Raw genomic sequence first — 18662 nt, forward strand, 5'->3', positions numbered from 1 at the left:
TCTTTATTGGATTTTGACAGATCTGCGTTCTTTGTTATATACTTGTATTCTGAGGGGATAGTTTGTTATTCATATCTCGGAAATATATATAACCACATGTTATATGTATTCTCTCCATAAATGTTATGAATATGTGCAGATCCATAAACCTGTACGGATTCTGTTTATCACGTAGATATAAACTACACATATAAAAGCTAGTAGTCAGCTTTGTACGCATTTATGACACATGCCCTACTTCAATATCAGCTGCAAGTATGATGAAGAATAAAGAGCTACTTGCGCATTCATTGATCTTTCTAAGCCATATGGAAACATGAACCACAGAGGCACTCTCACCCAGCATCCCCAGTCTCAACTACAAGCCCTCCTTTCTTATTTTTTAATCACCAAAGCATTAAGCTTCATAAAGGTCTGGTCTGTGTTTGATAAACAAGTGCAAGTGTAGTTAAATTAACACATGGAAGTAGGCAAACTCTACACACTGATCTAAAATACTTTTTCTTATAAATATACACCCACAGTTTTCCACCTTGGTCCCACAGGCCAAAGACTGTGTGGCTCGTGACCAGTGTTGGTCAAGTTACTTGAAAAAAGTAATCAGTAATTAATTACTGATTACTCCCCCCAAAAAGTAATCCCGTTACTTTACTGATTACTTATTTTCAAAAGTAATTAATTACTTAGTTACTTAGTTACTTAGTTACTTTTTAAAAACACGATTTACAACCTGAAGAGGTGATAAAGTGATAGATCTTTCAGCCCAATTCTACTTTTTCTACATAATCCATCATACAAAATGTAATCAAATGGAAAAGTCTCTTTTTTTAACTTGTTTTATCAGTTTTAATCTTTTAACTTTATGCATCAAGCAAAACATTTAATTATATGCAACATTCTCTGACTTGAATAAATTAGTTTAACATTTAAACCTATTTTCTACACATTCCAGCACATAAAATAAAATATTTTTTGTGTTTTCACTCACTCTTTCAAACAGATGCAAGTAAAACACAGCAGAAAATAAATAAAGTCAAAGACTCAGCGGTCCTTTTGCTCTATTTTCACCTGTAAAGCAGGAGCAGGGTAGGCGGAGGGTTACCCTGGTGTAGGTGTGCTGCGGTCAGTTGAAGAATCCGCGCGAGTGTCTCTGTGAGTTTCCCATCACGTCGTAGCTACTCGGTGCTTGCTCGGAAGTTTAGGGGTTTTTTTCGCTGTAAAAAGAAGTTTTCTTCCCACGCACGATGGACGCTAATGTTTTTGTCACTTTTTATGGAATCAAACTCAAAGTAAGGTCAGTACTTCCACACTTTAAACGCTGCACGCTCATACTCTCTCCCGCACTCGATATATTATCCATTGTTGATCTGCACACAGCTGCTGTCACCAACGTCGCACTTGCTTACGTCACTGTCATGAGACATTCTCGCAAAAAAAATCACGGTTTTAGTAACGCAGTAACGCAGCGTTCCTACGGGAAAGTAACGGTAATCTAATTACCGATTTTGCAATAGTAATCCCTTACTTTACTCGTTACTTGAAAAAAGTAATCAGATTACAGTAACGCGTTACAAGTAACGCGTTACTGCCCATCTCTGCTCGTGACTCGGTGGATTAGCTGATGACTAATTTAGCCGTAGGTGTCGCTCTGTGATGGGGTGCTGGGCTGTCCAGAGTGCACCCCGCTTTTCTGCTACATCCTTCATGTGCTGTCTGTTATTTCATACAATAAATATTAGATAAAATGTTGCACAGCAGAAATAACTCCATGGTAACTGTTCGGCATCTATTCTTTGAACAAACACAAACGATTGTAATTATTGGGCGTAAAAATGATGAAGCATGCAGAGGTGGCAGAGAGGGGGTGGTGGAGGCTAGGTAGAGCAGGAGAGGGAGGGTAGCTGTGGAGTATGTGACGTCTCACGCAGGCTGCCGATCGTTTGTGATGCTGTGGATTTGACGGGCTTTCATTCAAACATTCGTTGAGATCCTAATCATAATCTCTATGTGGTCTCTGCTCCGATCCGTGATGTTTTGATACCTGCTGTGGATCACAGACAGGAGCAGCTTGGTTTCCTGCCTGGCGTCTACATCGTGGTGTCAGCCCTCCGCCCTCCTGCAGCCGAGAGGCAGCTGAGCGCTCCATCAGGCCGCGGGGAAACCACTCTGTCTCCGGTACTCAGGGATGAGGCGGGCCCGTGGATGTGGTGGGTATGGCGGCATGTCGACAAGGGTTAATATTCCGCTGTGCTGTAACAAAAAAGACAGTGTTAGCCAGCCTCTTTATTAAGAGGCGCGTAATGACAGACTGGGGTAGCTCGTACAATGATGTGTAAACACATAATATCACTGATCTGTTGTTTCTAGCTTGAGATATGCAGCACTATTATCGAGCCTTCGGATATTTATGAAGCAATATATGTTGAATGTTCAGTGTGAAAGATATGTCACTGTATATCACAGGCCTTTAAAAGAAACTATGAATCTCTTCCAACAGTAATAAGTACTCCAGAACTATTAATGCTTTCTAATGAGTGCACGAAACAAAAGATGTCCAGCATGCAAATAAGGCCATACAAAATTAAAGGGGATGCACAGTGGTTTATGCTCTTAAATGGACTCACTCAAGTTTAACTGACTTTTTGTTATGATGATTGAGCACTCCATTTATTTCTTTTTACTGTAGTTCCAATATATTAAAACAACAACAACAAAACAAACAAACTTTTGGCTGGATCATACCTTTGCTTTCTATATTGCAATAATATGAACGATACTGATCATTTTTGACCGGAGAAATTTCTGTCAGAATTGCAAAGAAAGTTAGAAAGCTACTAGTAAAGGCAAGAGTCTGATCTTTGAGAAAGAAAGAAAACTTGAGCAGCCTGTCCATGAGTATTAACAGCAATGCAAGTTGGCTATATTTGATCACTTGTGTTTGTTTTTTACTCTTATTTGTTATTGTGTCTGAGAGAAAAATGATATCTGCCATCAAACAACTGCTATTTTCATTTTCTTTACATACCTAAATATATATTTTTCACGGTCTCAATGTGACGTCACTTTGTTGGAATCCAATTTGTGAAATTCAGAAACATCTGCCTTCAACTCAAAGTCAGCAATTGGCTACTTTAGCAAGCATTAAGACAACAAATTTACCAACCGTAAGTCTTAAGAGCTCTTTGTCTCTTGTCTTCTGTCTGTTGTGTTTCCTTGTGTTGCAGACAGTGCTGTGGGATCCTGATAAACCAGTCCAATCATCATGCAGTGTTCTTGGAAGTCCATGGTATTGTTAGCATTGGCCTCCATAGCCATCCAGTACACAGCCATCCGCACCTTCTCCAGCAACCCCTTAAGCTTTCTGTGCTCTGTGGGCCTGGCACCTTCAGGTTTGACTGTCAACTGCAGCCCCAAAGAGTTGATGCAGGTGGGCCAGGAGACACCCGTGGACTTGGATCATAGCTGTGATAGAAGCCCCTCCCATGCTAATTCCTCCCCTTCTCTCTCCAATCCTTCCTATAATGTCACCAAGAGAACCCACATCCTCATTCTGGCCACCACACGGAGCGGGTCCTCATTTGTGGGTCAGCTGTTTAACCAGCATCCAGAGGTTAGAAATTATATAGTTTCTGTGACCTGTCGGATTATGATGAAAAATCATGAAGTCATGCCCTTTCTGATGCTTTTGAGTCAGTGGTTTCTAAATGCACAAAGAGCCTTTAATTTAACAATCCAGACAAAATGTATTTGATTTCATTCACATAATTTTTTGTCTACATATTTAATAGATCTTACATCTACAATAACTTCAAGTTCACAAACAGAACAATTAAATAAAAATAAACTTAGAAATCTAAACACAAACTAATTTTTAACAGATTTAAAATGATTTCTAAATGAGTTTTTAAAGGTTACAGGATCAGCACTTTTCAAAATAAATTCTATGTAATTAAAACATTTACTACAGTAAAGCATTTCTTCATTACATATTGCAGATAATGTGAAAGGAGAGTCAAAATGTCAAGCATGGTCAGAATTTGAACAAGCATACCAAACTTTGTTAAAGCAGTTTTGTAAATAGACCAGCAATGAATTTATTCAAATATATAAATACAAAGCAAAATCAGCGTCAAAGGAAATACAATTTTCAAACTCAAAAGCAATTAAAAACTTTCAAGACTGAGGATGTTAGTTAAAAGTGGCGGTAACGTATGGTTAAATTAAGGAGCATCGTTAATCACGAAATGCAGAAAAAGTATGCTTGTGTTATAATGTTTGGAAAAATCAAGCATATGTTAGTAAGACACAGGTAGAAATACAGACTGACATCCTGGTACTTCATGTACCAGGATGTCTGGACATATTATTATTAATCCTTTATTTATCCAGGTAAAAAATCTCATTGAGATTAAAAATCTCATTTCCAAGAGAGACCTGGCATCATAGCAACAAAAGTCACATACCACATATTAAACCCATCAAGAGACTGATAATCTACAAAGTGCCTGATCAGTATTTATGCAGCTTTAGACTTCAGAGGATTCTCGGCAAATACACATGCTAATTAGCTTAGCAACTAGAACGTGTCTGAAATATTACAAAAACCACTGACTTTATGACGTTTCTGTATTTTGTTTTTAAAGAACCGCCAAAATCTAAAAGAAAATTCTGGTGTGTAGTGTTTTTGTGTTTGGAGTGTGCTTTAATGGCGATATGCTGTTTTTCATAACAGGTCTTCTATCTGTTTGAGCCTCTGTACCATGTCCAGTTGGCACTGCTTCCTCGGTTGGCACAGAGCCGAAACCTGGCTGAGAGGAGGGTCATGCTGGGAGCAGCTCGAGACCTGTTAAGGTCTCTGTACCATTGTAACCTCCACAGCCTGGAAAGTTACATACAACCCCGTCCTGCTAGGCACTCCACTGACAAGCTGTTTAGACGAGGAGCTAGTAAGAGACATGAGTCTGCTACTTTTGCATCTGTTTTTGCAATCCAGTTCCTGTCTGTCACAGTTTTTGTATGGTACGTGTCCTGTCTTAGGCCGTTCTCTGTGCTCCCCACCTGTATGCGAGGCTCCACTGGGCTCGAAGGAGCAGGTCCTGGTGCTAGCTGATGAGGGGGAATGTGTGAGAAAGTGTGGGCCACTAAATGTGTCGGTGGCTGCTGAAGTCTGCAGAGCAAAGCGCCACGCAGCCATCAAGACTGTTCGGATTCCCCAAGTCAGTGACCTCAGGGCGCTCATTGAGGATCCAAGACTCAACCTGAAGGTAGAGAAATCATTTAATTGAAAGCATTCTACTTAATTCATAATGAATTTTAGTAATGCAGTTTGTATTCTTTCAGATCAGAGGCTTAAAGACTTGAGTAAGATTAAATGATGATTATGACAAGCCACTTAATTTAGACTTGATGACAGAACACAGACTCGACCTCTTGACATAAAATAAATTCGTAAATTGAAAAATATCAGTGTTGTGCCTAGTTTTCCCATTATGAATAATTAAAACACAGTTTGTCTTGTCATATCCAGCATATGGCCATTTTTCAGCCTGTAGCTGAGAAAAGACATGCTAATGATTTTTTATATGCTAGTTCCTGTCGGGTCAGATTTAGTAAAGGTCTGCATCAGTGAAGAAAAATGTCTTTTGGCTTTAAAACATTATGTAAAAACAGCTACTGCTGGGATTGATGAAAGGCACTGACAGGTTTGCAACTGGAAGGCATTGACAAATATTTCTGTGGTTAGCCTTAGGGTATATACTAAAACTTGGGGAGGAGAGTATTTGTTTAAGTCACACGAACACGGTGGTTTAGCAGAGGGCAATTTACTGCAAACTGAACCATATTTAATACAGGAAGAAAGCGTGTCTTACTTTGCACCTGATGTGGCTAGTCGTGTGATACCTAACTGCATGCATTTATGTGGAACCACAGGAATAAATGTTATAAGAACACATGCATAAGTGGCAAAGGTTGATTCCTCAAAGCTGTGATCGTGGTACATATTTCTGGTCTTTATTGCAATTTTATTGTAACAGAGAACTGAGGTTGAGATGGTTTGGATATGTGCACAAAAGGCAAAATATTGTAAGTGGGAAGTTGCTGTGCAAGAAGAAGAGAGGAAGACCCTGAGACAAGATCTGTGGATGTAGTGAAGGAGGACGTGCAGAGGCTTGGTGTGATGCAGAAGATTGTTAGAGAGACGAGACAGAGGCAGATGATCTGCTATGGCAACCCCTAAAGGGAATAGCTAAAAGAAAAAGTAGACCAAAACTTAACGTGAAGTGTTGGAAAATGTAAAAATTCTTGTTCCGCTGATTCTCACTGAGACAAGAGAACAATGAATCTCTTGACCGTGTTTGTAGTGTTGGTTCTCTTTGCAGTGTTTTTTGCAGACATATGACAAATAATATGGCTTGTTGTGTGGTTAATTCAACAGTACTAACAGACTGTCCAAGACATCTGCGCTCCTGTTTCGGTGAGTGAAATAAGAGCGGGGTGGTTTGCATTTTTGTTAATGAAATCAAATCAATACTGTAGTAAAATTTCAAATAGAGTTTAGTATAGTGTTAAAATGAAAGAGATTTTATATTAACATACGAGGGCAATCCCAAAAGTAATGTCTCCTACTTTTTTAGGAAATACAAACAACCGTTCATTTTCTCTTTTACATCATTTTAAAGGTTGGAGAATTATTTAATTTTCTACATAATCGCCATTTTGGTCGATGTCTGTGAAGGTTCTCGGTCATCCGGGTCAACTAGTCTAAGGAGCTTGGAAAGAAAAGCATCTGGACTTCTTTAACTTTTCTTTTTGTAGACGCTGTGGCACTTTTAGAATGCCCATGTCATACCAGCTCGCCGCCATGTCTTTCAGGAAGCACTGAACCTCATCTTTCACCTCTTCGTCAGAGCAGAATAACCTTCCGCTGGCTGTAAACTCTTTACACCACTTGCAAATGTTTTTGACATCCATGCATGACTGTCCATACACTTCCATCAATTGGCGATGAATTTCAACCAGTTTAAAGGAGCCAGCTGAGGTGGTTCGGGCATCTGACAAGGATGCCTCCTGTGCGCCTCCTGGGTGAGGTGTTCCGGGCATGTCCCACCGGGAGGAGGCCCCGGGGCAGACCCAGGACACGCTGGAGAGATTATATCTCTCAGCTGGCCTGGGAACGCCTTGGTGTTCCCCCGGATAAGCTGGAGGAGGTGGCTGGGGAGAGGGAGGTCTGGGCCTCTCTGCTTAGGCTGCTGCCCCCGCAACCCGGCCTCGGATAAAGTGGATGAAGATGGATGGATGGATGGATGGATTAAAGCCTTTTGCATTCAGAAATTGAATAACTGCGCGAACTTCGCACTTGGCGGTAGCGTTCAACGGGAGCTCCATTTTCAAGGGCTGCCAAGCCATGATTGAGCATCCCAGCGAAGCGGCGCATGCTTGTTTGGGAGTGGAGGAAGCACCAATCACAACAGTGTGGCCCACAGCCGTACGAACAGTTTCTCTACGTCCCCACCGCTTTAGAGACCTTACTTTTGGGATTGCCCTCATATAAATCATGGAAAACACTGTAATATTGAAATAATGACAATCCAAGGTTCTCCACAACTACATTTTCACCAGTTAATGACAGACTTTACTAGTGATTGGATAAGCAGACCCATTCAACAAAGACAGATGTGATCAGAAGCTGAATATTTATTTGTAACTGGTTATTGTATTGGCAGATTGTGAGATGGCACTTAACAGGTCTTTACTAACTGAGGACACGGTAGACTGAATGATGGATGGTTAGATGAACAGTCAATGCTACTCTAAATTGGAATTGATTAAACATGTGGTGTCAACAGCTGCAGTCCCTCAGAATTACCCTAAACATGTGTAGAGACACATGGGCTTAATGTACCTCATTCAACCTCACAGGGCAGTAAAAACATTTTGCCAGTAGCCTTAGTTTGACCTTAATTTATGTATGTTATGTTAAAACACGCTTTTTATTCAAGTTACCACTGTGGATGGTGGCCTCAGTTTGTTATTTTGTCTTTTTTGTGTCCAAATAAATCATGGACGTCAGAGCTACAACAAATTTACGACTTTCCAACTGTCATGACCTCATCTGTAGAATTAATGAACACTCCTTTCAGTGGTGCTCTTACCTTTGTATATAAAGAGAAAATGTCTGGCAGTTGCACACATTATTGTCACAGATATTTCTCTGCATTTAGTCCATCCACAAACAAGATAAACTTCTGCTACTGGTGGGGATGATATCACCAATTTCTTGGGATAATGAGACATGCCCCCTGTAAGCCCACCGCTCATGAAAGGTCATCTGATTATGGGGGTTTCTCTGCATTATTATAGGGTCTTTACCCTTACAATGTTATTTTGTGTTTTATAAGTAATAAGTAAGTAATATGAAATTGAACTTTTGAATAGAGCAGATTTCATGGTTGCATTAGTTACCACAAGTCACCCAGGGCCTGGACCACCACCATGTTTAACTGTTGGTATGATGTTGTCTATAGGTGTTACTTTTATGTCACATGTAATGAGACTCAAAGCTTTCAAAACATTCAGCTTTTATCTCGTCAGTCCACAGAATATTTTCCCAGTAGTCTTGGGGATCATCAAGATGTTTTTTGGCAAACATGAGACGAGCCTTTGTGTTCTTTTTGGTCAGCAGTGGTTTTCTGCTTGGATTTCTCCCGTGGACGCCATTTTCCCTCAGTCTTCTTCTTACTGTTAAATCATGAATTCTGACCTTACCTAAGACAAGTGAGGACTGCATTTTTTTGTTATTATTCTGGGTTCTTTTGTGACATCCTGAATGAGCCGTCAAAGTGCTCTTGGAGTAATTTTTGTAGGAAGGCTGCGTCTGGGAAGGTTCACCAGTGTTACAAGTTTTCTCCATGTGTGGATAATGCTCTCTAATGGTTTTGTAAACCTTCCCAGACTTATAGATGTCAATGATTTTATTTCCCAGCTGTTTCTTTAGATCGTGGCATGATTTGTTACTTTTTGAGAGCTGTTATCCTATTTTACTTTGTTGGACAGGTTCTATTTAAGTGATTTCTTGATTTATCAGGTCTAGCAGTAATCAGGCTTGGGTGTAACTAGAGAAATTGAACTCGGGTTTTCAAATAATATGGTTATTAACAGTTAATTTGTGTATAACTTTCTTAGGGATTTAACGAAGGGGCAATTACTTTTTCCCAGAGGATCAGGAAGCCTTGGGTCGCTTTTTTTCCTAAATAAATGGAATTGTGATTTAAAACCTGAATTTTGTATTTACTCTAGTTATCTTTGTCAATTATTAAAATGTGTTTGTTTAAAAGTGTGTCAAATATGAAAAAAACAAAGCTTCTCTAATGACAATGTAGTTTGGGGGAGACTTTTTTATGACAATGGACATACTAGCAAAACCAAATTGCACTATAGGGATACTTCAGATACTTAATTATTCTTACTTACTAGAGGTCTGTAAGTAGTTGTGAAGATGGTGGGGGAAAACTTCTCGTTAACACATTTGGATCTGGATCGTCCTATAAGTTAGAACTGAAAAGGAACAAAAGAATAAAGAAATTTAGAGAATGTACAAAATGTCATGCCTAAAGGCTTTTAAAAAGAGTTTCAAAGAGAGAACATGGTCAATTAAATACAGAGGACAATCAGAAATAAATTAAAATGGGCAACAAAATTAATTGCGTATGCAGGCCTGTGAACTAAATTAAGGTTGAATCCTTGAACAGAGGCCACTGGACTTCTATAGCTTCCTTACAATATGAATTCTGATTCATATCGTAAGGTTACGAGCCTCGAATAATACAGAGAAAACCCCAACAATCAGATAACCCCTCTGAGCAAGTGTTTTGGCAACAGTGGGAAGGAAAAAATCCCCTTTGACAGGAAGAAACCTCCAGCAGAACCAGCAAGTTTTAAGCCTAATGTTAAAATTAGAGAGACTGTCCGTCTTCTGAATCTAAACTGTGAGCTTGTTCCACAGAAGAGTTGAATGGAAGCTGATGGGTCTGTGTTAGGTTTATATTGTGGATTGTCATTTATGCTTAGAAATATATACTCATATATGCGTAGAGTTTTATAATCGATTGCATATCGATAGGACGTCTGATCCTTAGCAGTCTGCAAAGACTCTGTGTGCCTCCCAGAGCACTCTGGCATACACACACACACAACTTAAGGTCATGAGAGAGGTCGTACCTTCTCTTACTGATTTATGGTATAGGACAGCGGTCCCCAACCTTTTTTGCGCCACGGACCGGTTTATGCCCGACAATATTTTCACGGACCGGCCATTAAAGTGTTGTGGATAAATACAACAAAATAAAACTAGTACCGGTACCGAAAAAAAGAAGATTTATTCATAACACACGTGAAAAGACCCAGGAAAACCGAGTTAACGATAAAAACGATAACAAAATAACACTGAAAACCGATAAAAACCCTGAAAACCATACATTTCACACCTGAGCCTCAACTCTCGAAGCCCGGTACCAAACGACTCACCCAGGGGTTGGGGACCGCTGGTATAGGAGGACACCTACTCTGTATCTGTTTAAGTATAAGAGCCCTTTGTTTAGGTGGAAAGCTGGACTCCTGGCACCAGCTTTGGGGAGTCTTCACAGGGTCACATCTTGACACCCCCCACCCCCACCCCACACACACACACACACACACACATACACATATACCTACACGACACACAGACAAGGTACTCTATGTAAGACGTCATATGTTAATGAACTTATGCATAGTCATGTAACCGCAGTAAGGAGCAATGTTACGAGGGAGCAGACGAGAGCGACTGGGGTTCAAGCGTCAGGAACAGCGCTCGTCACAGTTCTCTCCCTCGTGCATGAGATCAAACAAAGAGCTCTGCTTGGTGTCCAATGCTTTTTGCTGTTGTAGTAGAATTGTCTTGTTCCAGCGGTGGGTCTGTGCCAGGCAGACCCAACAGTCTGCCTCCCCTACTACTTTCAAATAAGCTAGGAACCACAAGTAAGCTAGGAGTCTAAGAGAACTCTATATGGGTGATATGGTACTTTGACCTTTTTAAGATAAGACTGTCCATTTACATGAACAAATTGAAGTCTATTAGATAGATCCACCACAGCGCAGTACCTGTAATACCAACAGAATGGTATTACAGGTCAACAGTACTGAACAGTGGCACAAGGTAAAGCAGGACAAGCAGAGACATGAGTCCACTGTCAGAGGCTATAAGAATATCATTTGTAACCTTCACAAAAGCTGTTTCGTGCTGTGATGAGCTCTGAAACTTGACTGAAACTCTTCAAATGAACTATTTATCTGCAGAGGATCAGATTTACAGCAACTCTTACAAGAATTTTTTTAGATAAAAGGAAGGTTGCAGATTGGCCTTATCACGGTCCCTCAGTCCTGCCTGGCAGACGTTGTCAGGGTTTGTTTTTCTCTCTCTGCTTCAGTTTCTATCTCTCCTCTCTTCTATCTGTTATCACGTGTTGTTGTCTGTCCTATGGGGAGGTACTGACTTTGGGTTCCTACACTTGGCACTATACACCTGGGATAATCAACCACTTCTGGCCTAGGATCTTGTCAGCAGCCACTGCATAAGGTTGTGGTCGGCTGTTATTCATTGCTGTATTGTTGAACTACCTTGTTAGTTAAGCCTTGGTCCTAGCTTCTATTTTATACGTGTGTTTTTGCCTCAAAGGATCTGACCTTGTCTCCTTCCTCTGCACAGACTTTCCCTGGATTTCCTTCCCTGGAGTGGTGATCCTGCCCGTTTTGAGAGTGTTGTACTGGACAGAGAATTCGATGTTTTGAATACCTGTTTCCCCTTGGACCCCTTTAGCTGCTTTCCCTTGCGCTGTTGTATATAGCGCATTTTGGTAAAACACTGTAAATAAAGGGCACTAAACTTTAATTCGTCCAAATCCAGCATTTGAATCTACTCCAGCATTCATGACAGGCCTATAATTAGCCAACACAGCTGGGTCAAGTGATGGCTTTTTAAGTACAGCATAAGTACTATCAGCGTAAGGACTTGTGGTGGGTAGCCGATTGCGAGAGATTGGTCATATTTAAGATTGAAGCTTTAATTAATGGTAAGACTTGACTAAGACGGACTTGTAGGAATGGGGTCACATTGATGGTTTTGCGAAATTACTAAAGTTAACTAAGAAAGACCAATTGTAGAAAAAAGGGCTAAATATATCTAAATGGTATTGAAAGTAGCTGTACATGTTGTTACAGCTGTGAGATTAGGAGTAATTCTTTTTCTCTAATGGTTAAAATTCTATTTGTGAAGAAATTCATGTTGTCTCTTGTTTTGGTTAAAGGAATGCTTGGCTCAAAGCAGTTCTGATTTTTTCAGCATATCTACAGTGCTGAGGAGAAACCTAGGGTTGTTGTTTTCTCTGATTCTTCTTTAACCATTGATGAATAGTAAGATGTTCTAACTTTATGGAGGGTTTTTTCTTTTTTGAGTGGAATGAAACGATTAGACATGAACCGTTGGTGGTGTACTAGGGGCTTCTGTTTAGGACTACGCTTCCATCAAACCATTACCCAGCAATCCTGTTTTCTTGGCTGCTTGGGACAATATGCTGGGTGAGTAATAATGGTGGCTATACTGCCCTTGACTGCACCAACTACAGGGGGCTGGCTAGCTACGGGATTTTTGGAGCAGGTCTCCAATTCAGTGATCCTGGCCTTCACAGTTGTTAAGAGGGTACATGTTTTACAAGAATCGTTATTACTAAAGAAGGAAAACGAGTAAATAAACCCATTACACACTGAACAGGAAGGTGCAAGAGAGGTAAATAGGCCATGCTGCAAGTCTGGTTGGAGCTAAGCTAGTGAATCACTAAAGACAGTGAATGAATCCTGTGAATATAATTAGCAGGTGATTCAGCAGAATGTGCTTTGTATGAAGCATGTGAAGATTACATTATGAAATACGACATTTTTAAGCACATTGAGGCAACTTTTGTTGTGAATTGTCCTTTGTTGTGAATTACTGACCTCTGTCATCATTTTAAGTGGGGGAACTTGCACAATCGGTGGCTGACTAAATACTTTTTTGCCCCACTGTAGCTTGCTTATGATTAGCTTAAACCAGTCTGCGGATCCTTTAAATCACACCTTTTAAGGTGTGATTTAAAAAGTGAGTGAGTTTATTTACATTCTGATAAGGAATCTGATAACGAATTAAAAGCAAGGATGCTGTTTTCAACCTCTACAAAAATGCTAAAGTCGCCCAATATAAGTATATATCTGAATTGAACACTAAATCTAAAAGTCAAAGCTGAAGTTCATTTAAACTGATGCATTCCTCTTGCTTGTTTTTTTTGACAAATAATTATGTTGATCAGTTATCAAATCAGTTAATAAGAAACTCATAATAAGGAGACCACTATTTATTAATCTACATTTAATCTATTTAATTCTTTATTACTGCAACTAAGAATAAAATGATTAAGTGCAAATAAATTTACACCTGTTTCCAGGTTCACGAGCTGCACTATCCAAAAAGGGATCAGTGCTGTCTTTCTTGTTATTATCTGTGCTTCCCACTTGATTTGCTGGGAACCACCTAGCTACCCAGTGGGTGAAGGATGACCATGGCATGATATGTATAGCTGTTATGTGGTAGTTTAGGGGAATTTAGGAAAAATCTGTAAATATCACAAGTGGTATCTCAAGCCCAAAACTTGATGAACGGTTTACTGCACTGCTTTATATGCAATGTTAGTTCCTGCCCCACCACATGGCGTTAGCACTAACATATACTGCAAATATACTGGTTTTTGCCATTTGAATGGTTTATTCCTACTGAATATGTTTATCCTTCTTAGGTTGTCCAGCTTGTTCGAGATCCACGTGGCATCCTGGCATCTCGTATTGAGACCTTTCGGGATACTTACCGGCTGTGGCGTCTGTGGAGGGCAACTGGACGTCGACCCCACAACCTGGACCTAGGACAAATCAACACAGTGTGTGAAGATTTCCTTCGCTCTGTGTCTGTAGGCCTGGCAAGACCCACCTGGCTCAAAGGGAGGTACATGTTGCTGAGGTGAGAAGAGGATAATCATTTACACCAGGGGTATCTAACTCCAGGCCTTGAGGGCTGGTGTCCTGCAAGTTTTAGATGTGTCCTTTATTCAACACAGCTGATTTAAATGGCTAAAATGCCTCCTCAACATGTCTTGAAGTTTTTCAGAAGCCTGGTAATGAACAAATCCTTTGATTCAGGTGTGTTGACCCAGGGTGATATCCTCCTTCTACCAAGAAGAGAAGAGAGGTGTTTATTTAAATTGGTTGGTTTCCTGGCACATACTAGGCTTTTAAGCATAGTTCACAAATTTTCAATAGGGTATTTGGCTTTGGGAAGCTACTCCAGAAGCTTAATGTTAGCCTGCTATATCCAGTCCAAAACCAGTCTTGAAGTGTTTGGGATCACTGTTGTGTTGAAATACCCTGTTGTTTCCAAGTTTCAGCCAAATTTCAGAATGTGTACATAGATAACAGTGACGATAACACCAAGACTTCACATGGATTTACCTTACTAGCTGATGTGCATGTGGATGAGCAGACTGCATTTGGTATTGGGTGCAATTACAAGAATTTCCTTTTTGTCTTTTTAAGTTTTACTGAAATGAGGTAAACGGTGCTAGAGAGTTCTGTAGACCTAGACCGGGGGTGTCCAACCCCAGGCCTCGAGGACCAGTGTCCTGCAGGTTTTAGATCTCACCCTGGGTCAACACACCTAAATCAAATGATTATTTCATTACAAGGCCTCTGGAGAACTTCAAGACATGTTAAAGAGGTAATTTAGCCATTTGAATCAGCTGTGTTGGATCAAGGACACATCTAAAACCTGCAAATCAACATATGTGAATTCATTTATTCATTGATGAAAGCTCTTGAATAAGGGAGCAACCAAAAGTAGCTTTTTAGTATACCACAAATGTTAACAGGTCAGGTCTTCAACTGAGGCCTCGGGGAAACTGCAATGACACTACTCATAACAGGTCAAAACTATATCTATATACTATCTTCTGTCCAGATTCAGGTCTTATTTGGTTATTGCCTTCTTTTTAGTCAGAATGTTGTTATATTTGTTTTTGACAAACAAATTCACATTGACATGCTAATGCTTAGTATTGTTATTTACTGCGAGTGATATATTTTCTTTGTTCGTTATTTAAAAAAATAAAATACTCAATGGCACTTTCTTCCTTGATCAGGTATGAAGACTTGGCCAGGTTTCCTCTTCAAAAGACAAAGGAGCTCTATAGCTTCCTTGGTTTGGTTCTAGACCACAATGTGGTAGACTGGATCATCAACAACACTCGGGGCAGCAGTGGTCTGTCATCCTGGCAGAAATTCACCACAGTTCGGGATTCTGCAGCGAATGCTGAGAACTGGAGGGTTAAGCTGTCTTTTGATATGGTGGTTTACACGCAGACTGTCTGTCAACCACTTCTGGGGCTCCTTGGATACAAGACCATCTTCCATCCCAGGGAACTGAGAAATCTTTCACACTCTTTGGTGGAGGACCGGACGTTCCTCCCTTTTTTTTAAACGAATGACAAATATAGTTTACTGAGGTTTAGAAAACCAGCAAGACTTGACAGAACTGTTGTAAGGGAGAGACTGTGTAGTCACAGCTGTGGTCACTCTTGTCTGTGATGGTGGAACAGTTATCCCTAGATCTATTCAAAACTAAAAGTTCAATAAAACAATCAGAAATGCTCTCCTTTACATTAGTGTTTTCTAGTGACCTGGAGAGTTCTGGCAATCTCTTATTGTTGACTGCCTAATTTATTGATTTATTAATCTGACTGATTTTCTTTATTATTTTTCATTTAACTGCTGAGCCATTACCTACCTCAGTTACAGCTACCGCATCAAAACCCCCAAAATACTGTTTGGAATATATTGGCTTCATTGTGGCAAAAATAATACAGCTAAATAATTTAACCGACAAATGTGTAGCCTGTTTGTACCTGGTTACTTATTGTGTTTAGCCCTTAATCACAGTCACATGGTCACGATCACTGCAGTGTGATGGTGAACAGATGGGACTTCTCTATCATGTGGCAATTTTCATTTGTTTTGTTTACCTGTTTAGAGCCTTGATTTATTTTGGCAGTGGTGGGACTTCTATTTTTGAGCCCTGGTCACATCAGCTGAAGGTTCTGGCATGCACACTAAATTCCTTTGTCAATTGCTATCTTTAGACAAAAACGTTAGAAAAGTTTGACCAATGCCAAAGAAAAAGAGCTCTAGAAACAATATGGAATTCCTGCCCAAGAGTTAGGATCTATTGGTCAAAACTGATTTTACTATTCTTTATATTTTCATCAGTGTTTACCTGTTTAGAGCTTTGCTCTGCAGCTACAAATGGCTGCTAGCTTTTAAGAAGGCCTTGGTTGCTAATGACCTGAAGTGTGCATTTGAGGGTTAAGGGGTCAGTCTCTTAAACCATTCTTCTTAATAATGTCCTCGCTGTTATAAATGTCTATTCTTAGTTTGATCGGTTTATACAGAGCAACATTTTTACCGTGCACATTTTGAAGGACAGTGCTGCAACACACATCAACTTTTTTCCCTTGTTATTAAAAATCTCAAAATATGATCGATTTTTGATCTTTAAATGTCAAAATATTCTCACTCGTTAATAATGTCGGTCTTCTCACTAGATAAGTTGTCGTACAACAGTTTGTATATACAACAATAGCTTGAATGTGCCACATGTCACATTTCCCACATTCACTACACACTAGACACAGATTCTACATTTAATTTCCAATCAATTGTTAAAATTACCTTGAATTAATGTATGAAGTCATTGTTTGTGCAGCTACAAACTATTTTAATAAGTTTTAAGTTTTAAATTAAACATATTTGGATTTTCTGGAATAAGAAGCCTCATTCTTGTTTCAATCACATGACAAGCTCTTAAAAGTAATCCATTACAAGTTCAGATGACTCTTGTAGCATATTTCTGATTTGTTTCCACAAGAATATTTTTCTGGATTTCAAATCTGCTTGTAATTTTACAGTAATAGTATATATTGCAAGAAGTGGATATGGCAGGTTAGGTACTACATTAAACCAAAGATGGCTAATGTCCTTATTTTTAGAGCGTTAACTGTCTTCACATTCTTATAGATCCTTTAAATGAAAAGTTTGCACTTCTGTACCCAAATCTGGAAATAAAACTTGAGTCAAATCAAAGCATGTAAATATGTTATCAGTTCTTCTAACCGATGGGTTCTCATTAGATATTGATTGTGCTTAAAAGAAAATGCTAAAATGTCCAACAATTAATGTAAAAATTGATGTAAAAAACCAAAAAGTTTTGTTAGCCCTGCGTCAGGCTGACGACCTGTCCAGGGTGTACCCCGCCTCTCGCCCTATGGTAGCTGGGATAGGCTCCAGCCCCTGACAACCCTGACAAGGATAAGCGGAAGAGAATGCAAGTTTGTTTTAATGTGGACATGAAACAATACGTGTATAAAGGCTAATTTACACCATGGAGCTCTTCATCTTGAAACAGTCACTGATTTAAATTTATCTATGAAGCTGGATTTTAGGAAATAAATCTTCAGGTTAGAGCCACTCTTGTGCTGGTATGAACATCACTGGGTTGGTTGGTTGGTTGCTGATAGACTGATAGACAGCCCAAGGGAGACACGTTTGTACTCCTCCTGGTTGCAACAATAAGCGATGAGAAACCAAGGATATACTGTGCACTTTCACTCTGTCTCTTTAGCAGTAAGTGGTTCTTGGTTGTTTGCTCGCTGCATAATGGCAAAACCTACACACTGAACCTTCAAACAGAATTTCACATAGGCCAACTGTCCCAGACTACATACTTGACATGCAGAATGTAGTAAATGGGAATGGAACCACTAGCTTTCCAACTGGTAGATAACCCACTCTAGCGCCTACACCACAGCTGCCCTATATTAAAACATGGATGGCAAAAAACATTTAACCGATGTTTTAATTATTGGTACTGAAGCCCAGAGAAAGAAACTGTCAGAACACCTACAATCACTGGCAATAAAAACCTCCAAACAGTCATCTTTGACAAGGATCTTAGTTTTGAGCAACACAGACGTTTAACTGAAACTAAGACAGAAATGTAACTAAGGATTTAGATCACCTTAAGGTTATTGCCAGAGTACAGTTCCCCTCTCTCTAGCTGATGCAGAGACATTACATGCTTTTATTTCCCCTAAAATTGATTACTGTCATGCTTCACTTTCTGATGGTGGATACAAGACTTGGGGACTTGAGGAATGGGCTTCCTCCAAAGGGTGGCTGACTCTCCCTTAGAGATAGGGTGAGAAGTTTGGCCATCTAGGAGGGGCTCAGAGTAGAGCTGCTGCTCCTTCACATCGAAAGGAGCCAGTTGAGGTGGTACGTGCATCTGACAAGGATGTGTCCTGGGAGCCTCCTGGGTGAGGTGTTTCGGGCTTGTCCCACCAGGCAGACCCAGGACACACTGAATAGATTATATCTCTCGGCTGGCCTGGGAACTCCTCGGTGTTCCCCCGGGCAAGCTGGAGGAGGCTGCTGCCCCCCTGACCCCGGATAAGCGGAAGAAGATGGGTGGATGGTTTGATCCTTGGCTGCGTCAGTCT

General features: G+C 40.1%; 1 protein-coding gene across 2 annotated transcripts; it reads left to right on the plus strand.

Annotated features, from left to right (window-relative positions):
* The first annotated feature begins 1840 nt into the window (after positions 1–1840).
* Positions 1841–17247, plus strand: LOC113026253 (carbohydrate sulfotransferase 1-like). Of its 2 annotated transcripts, XM_026174809.2 has the most exons (7): positions 1843–2207; positions 3225–3427; positions 3533–3610; positions 4733–4946; positions 5038–5264; positions 13860–14077; positions 15252–17247. In XM_026174809.2, the coding sequence occupies exons 2-7, from the start codon at positions 3263–3265 to the stop codon at positions 15586–15588; spliced, it is 1239 nt and encodes a 412-aa protein (XP_026030594.1). In that variant the 5' UTR covers positions 1843–2207; positions 3225–3262; the 3' UTR covers positions 15589–17247. The 2 variants fall into 2 exon arrangements, with proteins under 2 accessions (XP_026030593.1, XP_026030594.1); XM_026174808.2 differs by having other exon boundaries at positions 1841–2207; positions 3225–3610.
* The last annotated feature ends 1415 nt before the right edge of the window (positions 17248–18662 follow it).

Source organism: Astatotilapia calliptera, chromosome 7 (assembly GCF_964374335.1).
Source record: "Astatotilapia calliptera chromosome 7, fAstCal68.1, whole genome shotgun sequence".
Lineage (NCBI taxonomy): Eukaryota > Metazoa > Chordata > Actinopteri > Cichliformes > Cichlidae > Astatotilapia > Astatotilapia calliptera.

What these genes read in the sequence shown, in the direction of transcription:
- LOC113026253 (XM_026174808.2), top strand. Translation starts at nt 3,263, where the DNA reads ATGCAGTGTTCTTGGAAGTCCATGGTATTGTTAGCATTGGCCTCCATA. An exon ending in TGTTTAACCAGCATCCAGAG is followed by an intron (nt 3,611 to 4,732) that starts GTTAGAAATTAT and finishes TTTTCATAACAG; the next exon opens with GTCTTCTATCTGTTTGAGCC. An exon ending in GCTGTTTAGACGAGGAGCTA is followed by an intron (nt 4,947 to 5,037) that starts GTAAGAGACATG and finishes GTCCTGTCTTAG; the next exon opens with GCCGTTCTCTGTGCTCCCCA.